At 38.6% G+C, this 22,535-nt stretch overlaps 1 protein-coding gene across 1 annotated transcript in view; it reads right to left on the bottom strand.

Moving 5' to 3' along the window:
- LOC118641910 (microsomal triglyceride transfer protein) overlaps window positions 1–22,535 on the bottom strand; it is a 47,161-nt gene that overhangs the window by 11,107 nt on the left and 13,519 nt on the right. Inside the window, exons 4-14 of the mRNA XM_036279554.1 lie at window positions 21,879–21,986; window positions 20,567–20,683; window positions 20,130–20,269; window positions 17,801–17,951; window positions 15,335–15,492; window positions 11,820–11,988; window positions 10,677–10,784; window positions 5,539–5,751; window positions 3,116–3,327; window positions 1,036–1,133; window positions 799–920 (exon numbers count right to left, since the gene is read on the bottom strand). Of these exons, the coding sequence (XP_036135447.1) occupies window positions 799–920; window positions 1,036–1,133; window positions 3,116–3,327; window positions 5,539–5,751; window positions 10,677–10,784; window positions 11,820–11,988; window positions 15,335–15,492; window positions 17,801–17,951; window positions 20,130–20,269; window positions 20,567–20,683; window positions 21,879–21,986 (1,596 nt within the window). The remainder of the gene's footprint in view (window positions 1–798; window positions 921–1,035; window positions 1,134–3,115; window positions 3,328–5,538; window positions 5,752–10,676; window positions 10,785–11,819; window positions 11,989–15,334; window positions 15,493–17,800; window positions 17,952–20,129; window positions 20,270–20,566; window positions 20,684–21,878; window positions 21,987–22,535) is intronic.

The raw sequence follows: 22,535 nt of genomic DNA, 5'->3' as shown, positions 1-22,535 counted from the left end.
GATATAAATGAAAACTAAAAAGAAAGCATACTTCCAAATTAGAAAGCTGTCACAAAGTGTCACCAAACTTTAGATAAAACGAAAGGAAGCTGTCAAATGCGTACACTTTAATCTTTTCTCTCCTAGCAGTATCAGAAAAGCATAGATGGACTCTTTAGAAAGCCATATTCTGTTATCAAAGTGTTTATTGTGGGGAATAAATCTCTTCAGAGAAACACCCAGAGAAAGAAAATATATTCTAGAATTAAATATCTGGAGCTCTAAGATATAGATCCATGAATAAAAATAACATATTTTTAAAAACGCATGTGAGCCTGGCTGGTGTGGCTCAGTGGCTGAGCATGAACCCATGCTCCAGGAGGTTCGATTCCCGGTCAGGGCACATGCCCGGGGTGTGGGCCCGATCCCTATGGGGGCATGCTGGAGGCGGCCAGTTGATGTTCTCTCTCATCGATGTTTCTATCTCTCCCTTCCTCTCTCTCAAAATCAATAAAGAAAAATAAAAAACAAAAACACGTGAAAAATACTGGCACAATTTCAATTCTGTGATTATGTATACCTTTGAAAAGACAAATGGGCTTTTGGCAAGCCCAGTGAATGGAACACTTAGATTTCCAGTTCATATTTGAAATTCTCTCTAGGACTCTAACCCATATAGCCTCTTGCAGATGATTAAACCATGGGTGACATACCATTCACCTACGCATTCTATAGTGTTACCATCAGTGTATATCTTATTTTACCTCGAATTAATTTTTTACATACTTTATCCAGCAAAATCCATGGATAACGAGTTACCTGGCTAGCATGAAGGTGAGCCTTCCCAATGTGCTGAACCACGTTCAGGTTGCTTCTCCTTAGGATGCCAGAGCCAGAGTACAGAATGTCAAGACCATAGGTAGATGCCGAATGGGGACCACCTAATGGCAAAAAAAGAAAAAAAAAACAAAACAAACCCAAGTCTGTAACTGAATACCATTGCACAGTACCAAGCTGGGGAGGGGACCGGGCGAGAGCCCCTTTAGGGTTACGTACGTTCTATGTAGCCGGTATAGGCAGAAGAGGATCCACTCTTGGCAAAACGGTCGTAATTATGAGCAACCATTTCCTTCAGAACTCGACGGATCACTTTGCTGCAACACATAAAAGGAAAAAGCTGCTTTCCCAAGTAGGATTTGGAAAAAACCCAAATCCTCGGTGGAAGAAGCAGGGGCCGGATTTGCCTCCTGCTGCCCCAGGACTGGGCGGTGCCAGCTGGAGGGCAGGTCAGGGCTCCCCCTTCCTTCCTCGGAGGACAGGACGCCCGCTGTGCGCAGGCTGGAGCCCGGGAGGACACACCTCAGGGGTGGAAAACACTGGTTCTTCTAATCATCTTGGTTTCCTTGTTAAACAGTGTATACTTTTAAAGAAAGCCGTACTGAACTGGAGAGGCTGCCAATAGTTTCTTAAACATTTTCTTGCACCCCTTAATGTTATCACTGGCTAATTGTATATAACAGTAAACTTCCAGAAATGTATTTCATGTTCACGCAGTTTTAAAAAATCTCAGCTACATCCACAAGAAACCATTGTTTCCTCTAAAGTAAGTCTTGAACCTTATCCCATGCCTCTACTTGTCTACGTATCTAATTAGTGTTGAGATCTTTCCGTTCCCGAGTGCTTAATACTAATCATATTAGTAATTCTAAAATTGTAACAGTACAGAAAAAAAAAAAATCAGCTAAAGAGATCTGGACCTAGATCTGAGGTAGAAAATTCCTAGAGGAGGGAATGGTGACCTTAGAGTCTTTTCTCCCCTGTCATCACTAAGTGGAAGGTTTCAGCCTGGGGAAGAAAAGATGAGGATGGTCATGACAGCTTTCCTCGAAGAGTGAAAGGGCCTGCATGTGGCTAAGTTAGCATACCTGTTCTGTTTTTCTCCAGGGATAAATCTAGGGCCAACAGGAAGACTTCAGTTACACAAAAAAGTAATGGTAAGTCTCTGAACAACGACACAAGTTCCCTCAGAGGAGGTGATCCTCCTGCCCCTGGAGAGGCACCAGCAAAGTCTGGGCACCATCTGCCAGGAGACTAGACCCCCACACTGGAGTGAGACCGCAAGCAAGATAGCTTTAATGTCCCTTTCATCTCTGAAGTTCTTGATTCTGAGAATCGTAAGAGGACACACAGCGACAGAAGCCGTCAGGTCCCCGACCGGTGATGCACCTCTGCTTCCTGCCTCCCTCACCCCGGCTCCTTCTTCTGCCTTATTTCTCCTGCTCTTCACTCTCACCTGTTCACCCCCCCCCGCCCAGCCCCCGTTCTTCTCCTTTACTGTTCTCAGTTCTTGTTCTTCCTTCCTCCAATCTTTCACTGCCTTTTATTTTTTCCCATTCCTCTTCATCTTCCTCCCTCCCCATTTCTGTTTTTCTTTGCAGCTGGTCACACCCAGATGGGATCTCTCCGGGGGCAGAGCTCTGCATGTGACTCAGGGGAAACGGGAATTCCCTGTGGGACCCTCTGTTTCAGGGAGGAGGTGTAGAGAGTTTGGGGAGAGCCACTTGGAAGAGGGACATCAGTGACTTCAGAAGAGACTTGGGAGCCAACAGCAAGATGAGTCCAGGAAGAGTAACAGAGCAATGAAGTCGGCCAGTCCCATTCTTCATCCCTCCAGTGGTCCTTAAAGGTGGGCCACGCCTAAGGTTTTGCATTTAAATGGTAAATTCTTTTGATCTGTGATACGAGGCTTCAAAGATTTCTAACATTTGGAAAGTTAAGACAAGGGACCATTTTGTGAGAACCTAACATCCTTTGGTAGTACTATTTGTAAAAAGAGTCCAATTGAAAATAGAGTTAGATTTTAAAACACAACTAATATTTGGTAATATGTGTTTATCACACTAGAGTGAAATCACACCAGAGTGAAATCACACCCAGAACTCCAAATCATCATGCCAAAATGAAATTGTTTCACTTGGTCCACTCAATAGTTCTCCCACGGGAAATTTGGCAAACTCATTATTTACTGTAATACAACCCAGCACAGTGACCTCACCATTATCATCATCCACATGTGTACCACACAAATATACAGACAAACCTGAATAAGCAAAGGGACAAGTGCAGTGTATCATACCTTGCAGGCATTTCAAAACGTAGGATGTCTTGAATGACGGAAAGCATGTATTTATTCATTTCTTTGGGAAGCTCCCCAATAGAGAGCAGGATGTTTTTCACATCCATGTAGGATGGATTGTTCTGTAAAACGATAGCAGCTGCAGTAGTGCGCACGGTCTTCTCATGAACTTTGCGATTCTGGTGGTATATCCTGTTCAAAGTCTTCTTCACCTGTTCATAAGATGTTCAAACTTATAAGTACACATCCAGATTTGTAAAATTGATACTATGGCAAACATAGTGCTCTTAAAATACACCTTCCTAGCCCTGCTGGGTGGCTCACTTGGTGGACACATCATCCCAGACACCAAAAGAACATGGGTTCGAGTCCCAGCCAGAGCACACACCTAGGTTGCGGGTTTGATTCCCAGTCAGGATATGTACAGGAGGCAACCAATCAATGTTTCTCTCTCATGTTGATGTTTCTCTCCCTCACCCTTCCTTCTCTTTCTAAAATCAATAAAATCCTCTAGAGAAGACTAAAAATAATTTTAAAAAATACACATGCCTTTATTTCCCAGGTTCCTTTGCAGTTAGGTAGGGGCCACAGTTCTGCGTAGCTTCTGGGCTGAAGCAGTTAAGAGCTGGTATACCTTCTCCCCTCTCTTTCACTACTGTAGTGAATTTAAGGCCACAGTTTCCCTTACACACATTAGGTATAGCATGAATGAGAAATACATTTGTGATAAGCTGATATTTTGAAGATCATTTGTTATTGTAGCAGATCGTGATGTTACCTAACTAATATAGATTGTTGTTGTTGTTAATCCTTACCCGAGGATATTTTTCCATTGACTTTTAGATAGAGTGGAAGGGAGGGAGAAGGAGAGAGAGAGAGAAAAACATTGGTGTGAGAGGGACACATCGATTGGTTGCCTCTGGCACGACCCTGACGAGGACCAGGGATTGAACCTACAACCCAGGTATGTGCCCTTGATGGGAATCGAACCCATGACCCTTTGGGCTGCAGGCCTATGCTCTAACTGCTGAGCCAAACTAGCCAGGGCAATACAGATTTTTTTTTTTTTTTTTTTAAAGATACTACTGCCATGTGGCAATGGGGCTCTGGGGAGAGATGACTATAAGAACTGGTATTTCCCTACAATGAAGAACTTCAGAATCTTCCCTTCTCCTTTTTAAAAAATTAATAGTATTTATTTTTAGAGAAATTTTAGGTTCATAGAAAACTTGAGCTGAAAGTACAGAGAGTTCCTATATACCCTCCCCTACCCAACACAACCTCTTCCTCCTTTGATGAACCTATATTGACACATCATTATCACTGGAAGTCCATAGGTTACATTAGGGAACTTAAAAAACAAACAAATAAACATTAACACCAAAGAAAATTTGCCAATACAATTGTATTCTGTAGCAACAAATAATTCTATTGGTTACAGGCATTGCCTAATAATATGCTGTGTATGGTGTTCCATACTAGGCATTCATAGATATTTCTTTCAATTCTACTTCCCTCTGCCTTTTTCTCTCTCCCCCAAATGTTGGCCTTGTTCTCAGTATATAGGAATTAAGTGACTCACTTAAGAACAAATAACTAGGAAGGAGTAGATAAAGCCAGAATTTATATGTAGGTCTGTATGTCTCAAAAGCCTCTGACCCTAACCATCATGTTTTTGCAGCTTATGACACAAAACCAATGGAAGGGTGTTTATCTGCAAACTGGAAACATCATTCTCAACAGGTAGTTGTGTAGCTTGAGGTTTACAAACCTGTGCCTTAATAAAAGTTTAATTTAGATAGCTGCCTGAAAATGTAGCTGTAGGAGCCAATATAGCAATACTTAAGCCAAGATATTTTGCTGTCAAAATATTTAACAGCATCTTAAAATTTATAGAAATAAAGATATTTCTGAAAATACTTTTTTTTCTGTTTTGTTTTGTTTTTTTAATTTTTTATCCTCACCTGAACAAATGTTTTTTCATTGATTTCCAGATAAGAAGAAGGGAAAAAAACATCAATATGAGAGAAAAACATTGATCCATTGCCTCCCATATGCACCCCAACCGGGGACGGAACCTGAAACCTAGGTATGTGTCCTGACCGGGAATCAAACCTGCAATCTTTTGGTGCACGGGATGATGCTTCAACCATCTGAGCTACCCGGCCAGGGCAATAGTTTGTTTCTTAATGTAAAAGAATATGTTTTAATATTTATGCTTAAGGATATAGGACATTTTCTATTCAAGAGTGAGGTTGCTTCAGAATAACTTTAAATCCAACTTAGCAGGTATTTCTAAACACGAAAGACAAATTGGAAGTTTCAGGAAAAATAGGATGACTTCAGAGAGGTTTGCATCTGACTCATGTTTAGGCACGCTTTTTTCCTTTTGTGAATTTTGCAGATATTCTCGGGGAATTTACCTCATCGGTTATGAAAGGGACGTCGTATCTCTGGAGACCGGTGGTGGCCAGGTGGCTGATGGGCCCCTCTCCGGTCTCTGCGTACTTGAGGAGGAGCGGGATGCCTTCTGGGAGCAGGGCGTTCTTCAGAGCCAGCAGGTACATCATGATGTCCTCTTTCTTCTCTGCTTTTTCAAGACCTCCCAGGATTAATTTCTTGGCTTCTACCACTGCCTAAAAAAATCACACACTGCCTCAGACATATGCATAGCCATACATTAAACAAGGCTTGGGTGTGACAGGCTTCACTTTGGGGCCCAAGAAAACAACTTAAGTTTTAGAAAGTTTTGCACTGGTTGCATGAGTGAGGACACAATGAAAATGAAAAAGTAAAACTTGAAAAAGGTGATGTGTTGTTTTTTATAATGCATATATTAACAAATTTTAGGAAGCAATGGGTATACTTACGGACATATTCACTTTTGAACATATTTTGAATGTATAAAGTCATTTTAAAAATTCCCTTGTGATCAATTATATATAAAGCTGCCCACTCCCTGAATTTCTAAAGCAACAATTAGATGGTGCTTAAGTGGAAACAGTTATCTTAAGTAACAACTTTGGCAAACGTGTTTACAAGTTGACCATGTTTAAATGTTTAAAAAGTGTTTATTTCCACTTGACTTCAAATTTTATTAATGCTGCCACAGAGTTAAACAATATTTCTTGAATGCCTTCTACGTAGCATATACTTTGCTAGGTATTTTTCAAATATGTTCTTTAATCAGAAAATTTCTTTTTTCCTGGCCTAGAAAAATAGGAATTGAGTATAAGTTAGTAGTTTGATGGAAAAGCACGTTAGAAATAGGGACACCTGGGTTCCGGCTTTATCTTTGCCACAATGTAGGCTTTAGGGGCTTCAGTTTCATCATTAAAATAAAGATTCCTAAGATCTAATTCATCTATAGGACTTGGGCACTCTGAAATTAGGCTGCAGGCACACTCAAACACAAACACGATGCACAAATCAGGGCGGGGGCAGGAGGTGAGAGGCTGGGGGAGACAGAAAGGGTCTCTGACTAGAAAAAAGATACTACACTTAATGTTCTCTAATCATGTCGATTACCTATGCCAACTATCAGACTGATAAAAAAATTTCAAAAGTTTGATAACATACCTGGTTATTGAGGTTATGGGGAAATAGGTATTCCCATACATTGCTGGCGGAAGCATAAAACGGTATGATTCTTATGGAAGATAATTTGGCAAAACTAACAAATCTGCATTTTGATACAGCAACTCTAACCCTGAAGCTACAGTTCCAACAATACAAAAAGAAGAAGAAGAGGGAGAAGAAGAAGGAGGAGGAGGAAGAGGAGGAGGAGGAGGAGGAGGAGAAGAAGAACTACCAAGGATTATTCATTTTAGCATTATTGTAATAACAAAACAGTGGAAACCACCTAAAGACCACACGTAGGAGATGCATCATAAACTGAGCTACACTGATGGAGTGGATTGCTAGCCAGTTGTGAAAGAGAATCAGGAAGATCTCTGTAAACCAGCACTGGGTGATTTCCAGTTTAAAAAAAAAATACAAGACAAATGTATTTAGAATACTATATTTTGTGCAAGAAAAGTAAATACGAATGTGTGTGTACATCTGCGTACTGTTACACAAAGAAGCACAGGAAGGAGAAACCAGAAACTATGTAGAGAGGTGAGCGAGAGTGAGTGGAAGGCAATGAGATATCTCTGAGAATACTTTTAAAATGGAGTTTTGACTTTTGAACCATGTTAACATTTTATATATTAAAAAAAAAAAAGTAAACAAGGATAAAAGATTGGTAAAACTGAATTCAAACAGAAACAAATGAACATAAATGTATATCAAACAGGAATGAATGAAAAAGAATTAACCCAAGAAACTTTCAACCAAGAACTCGGACAGTATACCTTTTCTGGACTATAGTCTAAAGATAAAACAAAACAAAACAAAACAAAAACAGTGACGGAGTTTTGAAATGTATTTAGTTAGTTTATTTTTTGTAATGATATTGATGTAGTAATTCCACAACTATTTTGAGTTTTAAGATTGAGCAAGTGAATGATAGAGTGATGTTCTTGAAAACCAGGGTTCTCACTGTGGGAGAAGAAAGGTATAATCCGAGAATGGGAGAAAGAGAGAGAATCCTGTAGTATATGGATTGGAATTAGAAAAGGCAGTAGGGACTCACCATTTAATAAATATAAATATATATATTATGTTCATTGTTAGAGCCCACAGGCACTGACATTCAAGTAGTAAGAAGTAAAAATATTTAGGAGTAAAATGTCAGATGTCTGTAACTCACTGTCAAATGGTTCAACCAAAATAAAACAAAGTGAAGTTAAACAGAATGAGCTAATAAAAATATGGCACTATGTTAACAGCAGGAAATCTAGATGAAAGGTATACAGATGTTTGTGGAATTGTACTATTTGTATAACTTTTCTGTAGGTTTGAATTTTTCAAATTTGGGAAAAAGAAACTAGAATGCAAGAAAATAAAAATGTAAGCAAACAGAAACAAGAAACGGGGGCTTAATACACATTGCAAACTTGTCCAGCTGACATTCTGACTGTCAAAGGGCAATGACTTTTATATTAGTAAATGCTGAAAACCTATAGCACATGAATAGAATGGCAGGCACCTTGGCAGTATAAGTATTGTATAATCAGGAGGTACCTTAAATCTGTACTTTGAATACATCATTTTCTTTTCATTTATGCGTCTTTGATTTGGGCCAAAGGTAGAGCAGTATTCCACAGCAGAAAGTTAGAAAGAAAACTTGAACATTTGCTACAGTTCATCTGGTGGTCAAGACACACTATCTTCAAAGTTGTTTTTTAAAAAAATGTTGTTCAAAAACATGGACAAACTTGAGTGACAGTGGTAGTGGATAGTTTATAGCTAACTTTGAAGATGTGATGAGAACTATGCTGTCCTATTATCAGAAGAATTTTAAATGTAATCTATTGTTCAGTTTCCTCCTCATGCTCCATGCCTCTTCTGGGTAATCCCGTTCTCTCCCAAAGTTTCAGCCACTCTCTATTCCTGGTGCTAACTCCTCTCTGGGCTGCAAACGGGTACGGCCATCTGACTGTTGGACAACTCAACTTCGGTGGCCCAAAGGATTCCAAGCTTAACATGCCCAAAGCAAATTAATAGCTCTACCCTCTTCTCGCCTCCAAACCAGGTTCTATAAACTGTATGACATCACTAACACATCTAGTGTCCTAACCTGGAAACTGAATAGTCACCTAGTTCTTCCCTCATTCTCATTCCCCACATCCCATCAGTGACTAAATACTATTGACGCTGCTTCCTAAATGGCTCTTGAAACTGTCTCTTCTCACCCTACTGCTCCCACATTAATCAGACCATTACTAATTCTTGCCCAGGTTGTTGCAAATGTTTCTAATCAGATCTCACGAGCTCTAATCTAGCCAACACACTATTTGGCTTCTTTCTAAATAAAACATGAGCATGGCATTTACCTCCTAAAAACTACAAATGGTCTTCCTTCTGTCTATAGAATAAAGACCAACCTCCTTAGCTGGTCATCAGTAAAGATCCAGCCTATGTCTTCTGTCTTCCCCTCTTGTCCGCATCTCCTCTCCCACCTATCTGCCCACAAACATACATATTTTCTGCTCCAGCTCCACAGAATTTCTCACTGTTCCCAAGCACACCAGACACATTTTGACTTTGGCCCTTTTCATACATTGTTGTATTTTTCCTAGAATGTCCTTCATTCTATACTACCATCTCTTCACCTGCAAAGCTCTCCTAGACGAAGCTCAAATATTACCATTTCGGTGGGAGCTTCCCCAGCACCCCAAACAGAGTAGTTTGTTACATCTTCTATATTCTCAGAGCACTCTTTTCACATTTTAATAGTATTATATTCATCTGTTTGTGTTCTATAAACAAACTAGTTCTTTTTGGATGGTAGAATAGCTTATGTGTTTTTGTATTAGGGAACTAGCATCATACATGGCATAAAATAAGCACTCATCAAATACTGCTGAATGGATGTTTTTATATGTGAGTTTTGTCTTTAAACAAGGTATTTGATATATTATTGCTGAAGTAAACCAGCTAATCAAATAATTATGGAAATATAATAAGAAGTCACAGTTCTTTAATATCATAAAAATTATACAAATTTGATTTCTGCCAGATCTTAATAAGCTGATACTCAAACATTTTCAATGCTATTTTTTATTATTTTTTTTACACTTAGCTTACGTTCTAGTTATGAGTTGTCTCTTTTGGAAATATTTGGTTTTAAGAACTTTCTATTGTTTTTAATACCAAGTACTCAGTACGCAAAATAATATAGTGATGTCTTCTGAAGATAGAAGAAAAATGCTGACTGGCTGGCTGTCTAATAAATGAGGACAGAAAAAAGACCATGTTTTTATGTATTCAGCATCTTTAATCTGTTTGAATTATAGAAAGGTGGGCTATGTTGGATATTAATCCATTTGGATTTTTCATATTTAGTTATGCTTACCAAATGAGCATTTTAGTTTAATGAAAAAGATGTGGAGAAGCTTTGAGGAGGCAAGTGGAGAAGCTTTGAGAAAATGGAATTAAAAATAACATGTAAAGTCCTAAGTAAATAGAAGTAAATCATTTCCACCATCAAAACTCAGAACTGCAAACCACAATTACTGTAGATGAAGTTCTGCTCTCGGAGGTAGTGGTAAAGTCTAATTAATTTTTCCAGTAACTAGAACTAAATCATTCAAAACTGAGTACATGGTGGACACTCAATAAATACATATTGATGGGAGATTAATAAACTATTTACTCTTTAGCAAGTATTTATTGAGCATTATTTATGTACCAGACACCACTTTAAACATTTGGTGTTGAAAAAAGGAAGATCCAACTCTGTATGGAGCTTACATTTCAGTGGGAGACAGAAGTAAACAATAAACATGAGAAATAATGAATTCTAAAGTACGCTAGATGGCAATACTTGCTTATGCAAATAGAGAGAGCGAGCGGGTAAGGGGGATTAGGAGCCCCGGTGGTGGCGGCATGGTGGGTGTGAAGTGGGATGGTCTGGAACTACACATGTCAAACCTGAGACTGGATTCACACTTACTTGGAGTTTGCATCCTTCGTTCTGACACAGCTTCCTGACGAGGGCGCCAATGATGATCATAACGGTTTCTCTGATGTCATTGCTCGCAAAGGAACCTTTGAACTTACTCTATTAGCCAATAAGAGATTAAATAAGTTACCAAACTGTTGAAACATTTCCAAGGGATATATTTTACTTAAGAAACAAAGTAACCAGTGCCTGAGGAAATTATGTTCCTAGATTGCAAATTCCTTTTTCCAGATATTCTTAACATTGGCCTATGAACTCCCTAGAGGTTTGTGGATTGGATTCATTGGGCCAGTGAGCAACAAAAGGTCTGTGAAATCTTGTGTATGGGTGAAAAGGGGCTTCTTTGCTTTTATCAGATTCTTAAATGGGCCCATTTTCCAAAAAGATTATGAACTGTTTGATTAGATTGTAAGTAAATAAATGTACTTAAAAAAAATCTTGGCCCTGGCCGGTTTGGCTCAGCGGTTAGAGCATCGGCCTGTGGTCCTGAGAGACCCGGGTTCGGTTCCCGCTAAGGGCACGTACCTCGGTTGCAGTTTGTCCCCGGCCCTGGTCGGTTGTGTGGGTGGCAGCCACTTGATGTGTCCCTTTCACATCGATGTTTCTCTCTCTCTCTCTGTTCCTCTCTCTCTCCCTCCCACTCTACCTGAACAAAAAATGGAAAAATGTCCTTGGGTGAGGAAAAAAAAAAAAAAAAATCTTGGACCCAAGAAAAGTCTAGATTTTCGTTCCTATATTAATTAATACCTTTTCAACATACTGTGTATTAAATACCATGAAGATATTTGAAATCAAAACAAATGTTTTAAGATCCATTTTTGAACTAACCAAGACTTCTCCCCACTGAAATTTTGTCCTATGTCATATTATATGATAGGTAAACACAATCTTTAAATTTCTGTCAAGTATACTTTGTTATTTAGAAGAATTGCAAAGAAGACACTATATGAAATAATTTACTTTAGAGTTAATAATTAATGGATAGGAAATAGTTCAACAGAATTTGAATATGAATAATCAGAAGGCTCTCATTCAGCCTTCCTTCTGGTGCAAACAACCTTTAAATACTGCTTAGGTTCCTGATTGCTTTTCAGTGGGGAGGGCCTTAATTTTCCCAGTGTCCATCTGACTTACAATGAGGGCTCTCAGGAGTTCTTCATCAGGATGGGAGGCAAATCCACAGGCATACAGAAACCTCTCCTGGAGGATAATGCTACTATCACTTTTGAAATCCAAAAAGTCCAGAATAGCAACTAATGAGTCTGGGGTCTGAGCAGAGGTGACAGCATCCACCAGCTGAGGTCTATAAAAAAAAAAAGGCATAGTTATGGATATCAATGTTTAGGGTGCTTAAGGAACTATTTAAAATCTCTACCATTTACAGATTCTCCATTGGGTTGAATTTCCTAAAGAAGTGATAATTTTCTTATTTGAACAGAAGAATAATTGTCTGCAAAAGACCACCTCCATTTTATTTTAAACTTCTCTTTTAACTTTCCTCTCTCTCATTCAATGTATATTCAGAAAATGCAAACTAGCTTTGCTCTTTTAACCTAAGCCAAATATAATTTGGAGATTTGTAAATAAAATTATATAAATAAAATTATAAATTAGGTTCAAATTTTTTTCTATATGAGTAATACATGAAATACCCTCAAATTGATTCTTTCTCTAATTAGCTTTGTGAATATACTCATTTTTCAAATGCCTAATTTAACTAGGGCAGTATTATTTAATAGAAAGCTGGGAAATTATTTTAACTTTGATTTATATCCAAGGGAGAAAGTTTTCCTCATTTAAAAAAAATAAATAGAAAACACCATGATATAGTTCAGTGTTCAGTCATATGATTATGTGTGAGCAAAGCAAAAGTCCTACAGGAAAGTTCTAGTTAATATTCCAGCCATCAAGCATCTTTGGTTTGTTAAGTCTGGGATGGCAAAATTTCAGAAACTTGTTGTCATACTAATGAACATAGTATGTATGTAAATATTTTTTTCTACATCCATATAAACACACCACACATGTGTTTACTGCTTTATACTTTAAAATAGACATAGTGCCCCAGCCAGTTTGGCTCAGATGTTGGTTAGAGCATTAGCCCATGGAACAAAGAGTCTCGGGGATTCCTGGTCAAGGGCATGTACCTCAGTTCCAGGTTCGATCTTGGGCCCTGGTTGGTGAGTTGTGCAGGAGGCAACCAATTGATGTTTCTCTCTCAAATCACTATTTCTTTCTTTCTTTCTTTCTTTCTTTCTTTCTTTCTTTCTTTCTTTCTTTCTTTCTTTCTTTCTTTCTCTCTCTCTCTCTCTCTCTCTCTCTCTCTCTCTCTCTCTCTCTCTCTCTCCTTCCCTTCCTCCCACTCTATCCAAAAAAAAAAAAAACAATGAAAAAATATATATCCACCGGTCAGGATTTTAAAAAAATAGACATACTTATATTATATAATTTTGAACCCAACAAACACCCAGTGAACAAAGAGAAACTGAGAGAGATACTTATTAAGTGTCTATTATACAAGCACTGCACTAGAAGTGTTAGGTATGCAACCTCTCTTTGCTGTAATTTCTTCATCTGTAACATAGGGCTAAAACTAGTAGTTACTTTAGGATTTGGGGAGGATCAAATTACATAATCTATGTGAAACACTTAGAATAAAGCTTAGAACATTATAAATGCTATATAAACACATGTTCTTATTAATACAATCACCTCACTGAACATCTCTGTCAACTCAACACTAATATTCCCCCTCATATATAAGGAAACAGATTCAGAGATATCAAGTCATTTGTTCAAGCTCCCATAGCTGGTAAGTGTACAGCTAGGATTGGAATTCCTAATTTCTGACTCTGGAGTTCAGTGTCTTTTAATTGTATTGATGTTTCCCAAAGTGACTTCCATGCAACTACTCCTACAAAATACTTTAAAAACAGGTACTTTCAAGATCGTGCAAGCTTAAGAAATGTTCAAGGAAATTTACACATAAAATTATCAAATTAAAGATGTAACAAATGTCTGCAGCAAAGAGAACTATTTGACTTGGTTTCATTCAGTGTTTTTCAAACTCAGTTTTTCACAGAATCTTTTTCTCTTAGCAAACTTGTTAATATTCTGCAGGTTATAAGACCCATGCAATAGACGCTTTGGGAAATATTACATTCCACCACCCTGCCTTTCACTATCTTAAAGTAAATAAAAGGAGTTATTCTCTGCATTTTACAGACGTTGGAAGTGAAGCTCAGAGGGCCTAAATGTAAACGACTGGCTTAAAGCTTACACGATGTTAGAAGTCAAATTTAAAACCACGTCTTCTGATGGCAGTTTATCTGATGCCTTTCTACTACCCTGTGCTACATGTGCGCTACATAAGATATGGTACAGTAGTGTGTAAACAGTCTGATTTAGAAAATACACTGTGAAGTCATCCATATTATTGCTGCCTTAATATTTTCAAGATACAAATAAGGTTAAGGTTTAGTTTAATCTCTATTATAAATTATAGCTAATTTTGCACTTTTCTTGTTAGTGTTTTCATCTTTGATATAAAGACAAATCACCCTGACAATATGTTTTCAAGTTTTAGTATTAAAACAGAGTCTGAAAATGTATGATGTTATATATCTTTTAACTTTGGCTTCAAATATTTATTTTTGAAGAAAGCAACCAGCTTGTGGTTGGTTTTATGGAATTCCTATCAATTTTTTAATGTCCCCAAGGCAAGTAAATGATATTTACAATCAAGAAAAAACAGACTTCAGGAAGAAAGTTAAATCCTCTTCTCCTTGGGTTATTAAGTCCTTTGAACTCAGTGACTACTGCTGCTTTGTGTGTGTGTGTGTGTGTGTGTGTGTGTGTGTAACTTGGCCAATTCCCACTTTTTATTACATTAATGGATAGTTTTCAATGTTTGTCAAATTAGTTGAGCCATGTTCTGTAGCATCAATAGGATAATTAGTATCATATAGCTGAATCTGTATTTACAGAAAAATTATTTTACCTATCAAAAACACTCATATTTATAGGCCAAGTAAATTTGAGAATAAGTCAACTCTTAATTATGCAGGTAAAATAATCATTCATCAAATATACAAATTGTGTACATATTTCTTTTTGTTAGATTCTTTCAGCCATTTACCTCAGTTCTCACTATTCTATGTTTTTAAAAATGGCTTTGATTGGGATGATCACTGGGTCTTTAATAAAAGCACATCTTTCGTCTGAAAAATTCATACTTTTTTGTTTTTATCATCAACTCTGAAATCTTTTCAAGCGTAAATTAATAGCTCCCAGAACAAAATTTCAAAAACAGTGAGGCAGCATGGTTGTGATGAAGCCCAGCCCTCCCCTATCTATGTACCAATCTGGACCTGATTTACTCATAAACACTCAAAACAAAAGTTCATTCTGAGTCACTGCCGAAAACTTGTTATTGCCTTTCTGGTTACGGCACCATTAAATTACTGCATTGTGGCATAGCTGTTTGAAGAAAACAACAAAATAATTGATTTGGTTAAAAAGAGGGTTTTCTTGCTTAGTAACACAGACACACCTACACACACACACACACACACACACACACACACACACACACACTATCCAGAAATGCTTTCCTGCAGACAACCTCACACAATGTTCAGGAAACTTACAGGAGGTCCTTGTTTTCAGCCTTCAGGATTTGGAGGATCTCTTCTTTATTCGCAGTCCTGAGGTGCTGAATAAAGACCAGGAAGTTCCTGACAGCCTCGGCCTTGGAGAGGTTGTCGGGCTGCAGGTGTTTTCTGATGGTCTGCCAGTGCTCCGAGAGCTGCAAAACAGGGCTGCAGGCTCGGACCCCGTTCATAATTTTGAACATATACATTTACAAGAGATATTCTCCCTAGAAATAAGTTTTTTTGTATCTGACATGCTGATTGCCTCCTGCCTACTCCTGCGACTCTCAGAGGCTAGTACAGAGGCCTGCTGACCTTGTGTATGATTATTCTGCAGGAGGATTGTTTTTGTCTATTAGTATTTAGCTCAAAGGACCTGGGGCTCCCAGGCACATAGGTCATTGCATTGTTACAACAAGGGAATCATATCTGAGGCCAGGCTTTGACCACTATAGGGAAATTGTGCAGAATTTTCATTAACAACAGAATATTTTGGAGGGCAAAACAAATTAGAACTGCTGAAGACTTGTGTCAGGTTTCTTATATATTGGGACCTCACTAAAAATTAGTTTTTGTAATAATTTGAGTTCTCTATTTTCTCTTCTGTTGTTTGCCTGAAATGCCATGTTTTACTATTGCTAAGGCCTGGATTGTTCATTACTTATATTTATGGAAAATAGAATAGTATTTACATAAAGGTAATTCTCACATATACTACTGTTATGTTACTGTGGTTTTACAAATAGTAAATAGTTCTATTTAATGACATCATTTGGCTTTGACATAAGCTAAAGCACTTATTTTTCACAGTTTACCACTTTCCCTCTAGTTGTAAAGAATGTGTTAGACCCTGTTAGTGATCTTTAAGTCTAACTCTGAAATAATCAGCATGCTACCAGTTTCTAAATTATTTCTTCTAATAAGAATAGATATAATTTGTTCTTTTCCAAATTCCTTTCTGTTATCTAATCTTAGGAGGATATTGAAAAAAAAAAAAATTCCAGCTGCACTTAGCTGAAGATTTACTGGATCATTTCTGAGAGCAGAGAACATATCAGTGTAAAGTCACGGTGTGTGTTTGTTTGTTTTTTCTTCAAAGGGTCACAATGGTGACATTATACTGAAGTTGGAAAAGCAAAGTCCTCAAATATATAAATCCTTTCTACAATAATGAAGAAATAGTTATCAAAAATCATAGATGGTTCATAATGTTTGATAACTATGTGGGAGAAACTAATAGTTCACAACATGAGAAAAGCCGATTGGTTTCATAGTCACATTCCTAAATAATTTTCATTTCATATGACATCAGAAAATCACACTGGGACATTATATATGGTATATGGAAGAAAAACAAATGAAAGAAAAAACAAAGTTTGCAACAATTTTCTTTCATTTTGTTTTCCTTTAAATGCAGCTTTGGTATATTTGAGAAACTAGTGGGAAATTAGTGGCTTGTACTCTAAGCAAATCATCGTTACTAGTTTTGGTGATTCCACTTTACTGAACACTAATAATATCCAAGTGAAGAGTATCTTCTGATACCTACGAACGGAGTTTGAGCCATGGGTTTTCTCTCTTGACAACAGGTTAAGTGTTAGCAAATGCTGGACCCTAAAGCCATTTCTGTGGCCAGGCATCACAACGAATCCATGCAATAAATGAAATTTTTCTTTGTTGGATTAACAAGGTTACAAGATGATCTACCCTTTGCCTTGGGGATGTGCTATCTCATTTCTGGCTGTAATTGTAGGGGAGGTTGGAGTGTGGTAAAAAAGTATTCCTTAGCCCGGCCGGTATGGTTCAGTGGTTGAGCGTTGACCCATGCACCAAGAGGTCACCGGTTCGATTCCTGGTCAAGGCACATGCCCAGGTTGTGGGCCCAATGCCTAGTGGGGGGCATGCAGGGGACAGCCAATCGATGTTCTCTCTCATCAATGTTTCTCTCTTCCCCTCTCCCTTACTCTCTTTCTAAAATCAATAAAGAAAAAAAAATTGAAAAAAAAGTATTCCTTAATTTAGGCAGAGGGCTAGGTATCCTTTTCCCCCCCTCACACCACACTCAGAACACAGCTAGCTCAGTAATACACTTCACCTGTGGATGTACTGTTACTAAGTGGAGGAACTTTCAGGATGCAGACCCCTGTCCATGCTCCTGATATCATATGCTTCCCTCTGACTTCATTAGGCCATTATTACCCCCGAATGCTAGGTGCTACTTTTAAGCTGTCCTTAAGTCATAACAGTTTTGATTTGAGGTGAGTGGATGGTCATTATTTGCTAATTATTATTGTTGGATGCATATTATTAGGCTACTGTCCTTAAAACTCAGGGGTGGCTGGTAGATCTTTATAAACTTTCTTCACAAAATTAGTTGAAGCCTCCAATGGAGACAAAAGTAAAACAGAATTTTAAGCCGTGATTATTCCCATCTGTGGCCACCCAACGCGGCTGTTCACTCACAGAGGGGCATCCTTTACACTCGCTCTGGAAGACCTGCCCCACGATGGGAAGGGCCTTGTACTTGGAGTCGACTGCTTTGATTATGGCCGCTACGTGCTTTCCAGACATTAGTCTCGGGCCTGCTTCAGTCGTCTTCAGCTCCAGTTTCTGCCTATATGAGCAAGGAAGAGAAATATTACATTAGCAGCATTCTTCTGAATCAACAAGCTACTAATTGCCATTTCTTGGGCGAACAAGATACTACTTTCTGCAAGCTGTTAAGGTCATGCCTTTAAAACTTCGAGGTCTCTAACAGTAACACAAACCTCAAGATAATGATAGAATCTTTCTGGAGCAACCATTGTATTCAAAGATGGAAATTTTAAGGGTGGATTTTCAAAATACAATGACAAGAGAATACACAGAAGAAACTCTGCATGGATGTTTAACAAGATATGTAATGTCACCTCTTTTGAATGTAGCTCAGTTTTCCGGAAATGGTATCTTCAATACAATCACATGTTATTTATTAACTAAGACAATTCAGAAATCTTTATTTTCCAAAAATGGCCTCAATACTATTTTTATCTGCTATGCTCCTTCAGATCCTTGCCTCTCTTCCATCAAGAAGTGGAGTCTAGATCCCTCTCTTTGAGCCTGGGCAGGGTCTACTAGGCCAAGTCGTAAGAGGGAATTCAGCTTTCGTCAGGCGTGTACCACCAGCACGTGGACCCTTGTAGGCTTACTGTCACGTGAGAAGTCTGGCTACTCGAAGCTGCCACGTTGAGAGGCCATACAGAGATAAAGAGAGATGCATGAGGAATCTCGGTAGTTTGTGTCTTTCCAGCCCAGATACCAGAGAGGTGAGGGAGCAACCCTGGAACCAGTTCTGGTCAGTGACTGCAACTGCATAACAGACCCCAAGCAAGGCATGCCTCATGGGCCAAGGCAAGCCCCAGACTTCTGAGAGAGATTAATAACTTGAATGTTGTTTTTTACACCACTAAATTTGGGGAGGTTTGTTATAGAGCAATGGAAACCTGATAGACCTGCTTAGTAAAAAAAATATTAATTTATATGCCCTGGCCAGTTTGGCTCAGCGGTTAGAGCGTCGGCCTGCGGTCTGGAGAGACCCGGGTTCGGTTCCCGCTAAGGGCATGTACCTCGGTTGCAGTTTGTCCCCGGCCCTGGTTGGTCGTGTGGGTGGCAGCCACTTGATGTGTCCCTTTCACATGGATGTTTCCTCTCTCTTCCTCTCTCTCCCTCCCACTCTGTCTGTACAAAAAATGGAAAAATGTCCTCGAATGAGGATTAAAAAATATATATATATATTAATTTATATGAAAAGATATGAGAATAGTATCTTACTCCAGATGAGACTTCAATAAAATTTCAAGAATTTGAGGCACCTCTCCCAAGATTTTGCATCCATTCATGTCTGACATGACGGCTACATTAGCAGAAACATTTGCAAAGCAATGGCATACAATAATATACAGTTAATGCTAGAGAGATGTTCTTCTAAATTAAAATTGGAAAATAACACACACTCTTAGATATGAAATTCTAGTTATTAGGTCTATGAGACGTATTTTGACCAGAGAATTTTTTCTCAAATTGAAATAACATGCTTGAATATATAAGTACTATAAATCACACCAAAAGTTCTGTCACATCACTTTACTGTGAAACTTTTTATGTGTTTCTTAACAACAGTAACAAAAAGAATCTCAAAAAGAAAACATGCAAATGCCACCATCTTTCATACCCTGACACTGAAAACATTTAACAGAGAAATTAGAAAATAAACTAGAATGCGCCCTGGCCGGTTTGGCTCAGCAGTTAGAGCATCGGCCTGCGGTCCAGAGAGACCCGGGTTTGGTTCCCGCTAAGGGCACGTACCTCGGTTGCAGTTTGTCCCCGGTCCTGGTTGGGTCGTGTGGGTGGCGACCGTTCGATGTGTCCCTTTCACATCAATGTTTCTCTCTCTCTGTCTCCCTCCCATTCTATCTGAACAAAATATCGGAAAAAAAAAAAAAAAATGTCCTTGGGTGAGGATAAAAAAAAAAAGAAAAGAAACTAGAATGCATCAAACAGATTGCCTTTTAAGATTTTAAATTCTACTCAATGAACAATTAATTTTTAAATAAAATTCTATTTTAAAATAGTATTCAATGCATGCAATAATTATTGTAGATAATGTGAAAAATAAAATGTGTGCAAGATATAGTTACTGTTTTCAAGGAGCTCACAGTCAAAATGAGGAAGAACTATATGTACATTTAAAAACCAAGTGAAATAATATATAAAAGAAGAATAAAGAAAAATGTAAATGTCATCGTTGTCTTACTTGGATACTATTCTGCCTGCAACGCTTCGTAGGAAATTCAGCCCAAAAGCACGTGTCTCTTCAGCAACCACAGCGATAACAAAGCTGTCTTCAATCTTGTAGGTAGTGACAGATGTGGCTTTCGAAGAGACACCCAAGACCTAATAAGGTAAACATGTGTAGTGGTAACATTTAGTCAGCTTTTTATCTTTGAATTAAGTTAAATGCCAAACTGTCTTTTAATCTTCAGAGGTGCTTCCCCTTCCCGCCCCACCCCCCATCATTCAAACCTATAGCATATTAAAATTAACCTGTTCATTTCATATGTAAAATTATACCCTAAACTAAAAATATAAGTGTTCCCAAATTATATCATTACTTTATTCTTCAACTATTTTAAACTCAACTCTATAAAATGGAAGTATTTAGATGCTTCAAAAAAGTGATGTCAATCATACCTGATTTGCAGTTGTAAATCCAGACCTTTCTATTTTGCATGAATCCAAGGCCTTAATTTTGGTCACTTTGTCTTGATGACCCTGATAGGTCACTTTACAATCCCCAGAGATATCTACCTAAAAATAAAGTCAAAATATAGTATTTAGGATTTTCACATGGACCACCTCAATTCCAGTGGGAACTGGCTTGAAAATTGGATTTCCTAATGTGTCACGGGGGGTTGCCTTTTTGTCCAGGCTGACAAGTTAGGAAGGCAGGAAGAACTCAGTGCTTCCTGCAGCAAGTGGATTCTTTTCATCCTTTTTGGTTGAATCTTACTAGTGTCTTCTTAACGCCCAAGGAATAATAAAGAATTGCCTACTTCTCTCTAATGTCTAATAAGAATTGGACAAATGACCTGGTCAAAATCAAAACCTCTGGTAAATGGGTAATTATGTGGCAAGGGGAGGTGACTTTTAATGTTACATCTAGGCTGAGTGTGTGTGTGTGTGTGTGTGTGTGTGTGTGTCCTTTGACCAGCTATGATTAGAAATCTTTAAAAACATGTTGAATTAATTCAACTCATTATAGTCACATCAATAAATTGAGTGTAGGCACATGTATCCCAATAGAGACTCTGTCTAGCTTCTCTTGGCCTCTCAGCAGGCCTCTGCCAGTGCCACACCCGCCTCCCTTCTAATGAACTAACATTCCCTGGCCCGGGCCTGCCATCAGATTTTCTCACTCACTCCTGGGTTGTCTGAATTCAGACAGGAAACTTGGACTCAGTTCTGCCTTTGACTCGAGGTGTGGTATTGGGGAAGCCACTTAACTTCTCTCGTTTAACCTCAGTTCCTTTGTCTGTAAAATGAAGGGGGTTGGTACAGACCAATGGGTCCCCAAACTGATAACGTACCCTGAAATTATCTGAGAAAACCTTTAAAATATAGATGCTCAGGTCCTCCCTAATCTAGTGAATCTGAACTTCTGCCGTGAATCCTGGGAATCTCTATCTTTAATGAGCTCCCAATGAGAGAGTGACACAAAGTGATGACACGGGAATGCTCCCCAAGTTTTTCTGCATCTTGGTCTTTCAGTCATTCTGCAAGTCCCCTTAGTGGCACTGAGTGGAATTCCCTTTACCCTGTGTTTGAGGACACATTGGTATAAATGGCGATTTGTTTCATGTGTAAATGACACTTGACCACCCAGCTCACCTTTTCTGGGTAGTAACTTGTTAGCTAAATTTCTACAGATAGAAATCAATACAAACAATTTAGGTAACTCTATTGACAAATAAGATTCTGGATTCTTAATAACATTAGTAAGTACCTCATTAGTGGTTCCAGAGCTTAACTGCATCTGAAATAGGCTAGCCAGGCCTCTCTTGAGATTTTCTATGGCCACTGGTTCATTTTCATATGAGTAGAAGTTTTTGACCTAAGAGAAAAAAGGGCAAATATAAATGATGCAAAAGTGCATCCTGTATCATGTCTGGTTAAATAAGTGGCGGGAAAGGCTCAGATTCTCATCCCTCTCAATTCTGGGAGAAGGAGATCCGTTACTGGGATTTATTTTGTTGTGAACAGAATCCATTTAAATTTCTCAGAAGCCAGACCATCAGAGTATGACACTGCAGGATACGGATGATGACGGCCCCGTGCAAAGTGGAGCCGGCCCAGGGAAAGGAGAGAGACTGCAGACGCAGGCTGGGATTTCGGAGAAAGCAAGGACTGCCCAAGGAAGAGAAATCAGGCACATTCTCTTTGAACACGCCATGTTCTCTACCTATGACTCTGCTTGAAACAAAAACTAACCGCGGTCTAAATCGCAGCAAAGAAACAGGTTTTTGGAAAATAACAGCAATCACCACTCTTGAAACTACTGAGACAGCACAGCCACCCAGAAGCGGCCATGCGGCCCATGGACAACCCTCCACGGGGGGCAGTTCTCGGTCTGGCCCTGCACAGCACCAGGCTGGCCTTCGGT

The sequence above is a fragment of the Molossus molossus genome, unplaced genomic scaffold, assembly GCF_014108415.1.
Source record: "Molossus molossus isolate mMolMol1 unplaced genomic scaffold, mMolMol1.p scaffold_m16_p_1, whole genome shotgun sequence".
Classification (NCBI taxonomy): Eukaryota; Metazoa; Chordata; class Mammalia; order Chiroptera; family Molossidae; genus Molossus; species Molossus molossus.
Note: the sequence above shows the minus strand (reverse complement) of the source record. Positions and strands in the feature narration are given on the sequence as shown.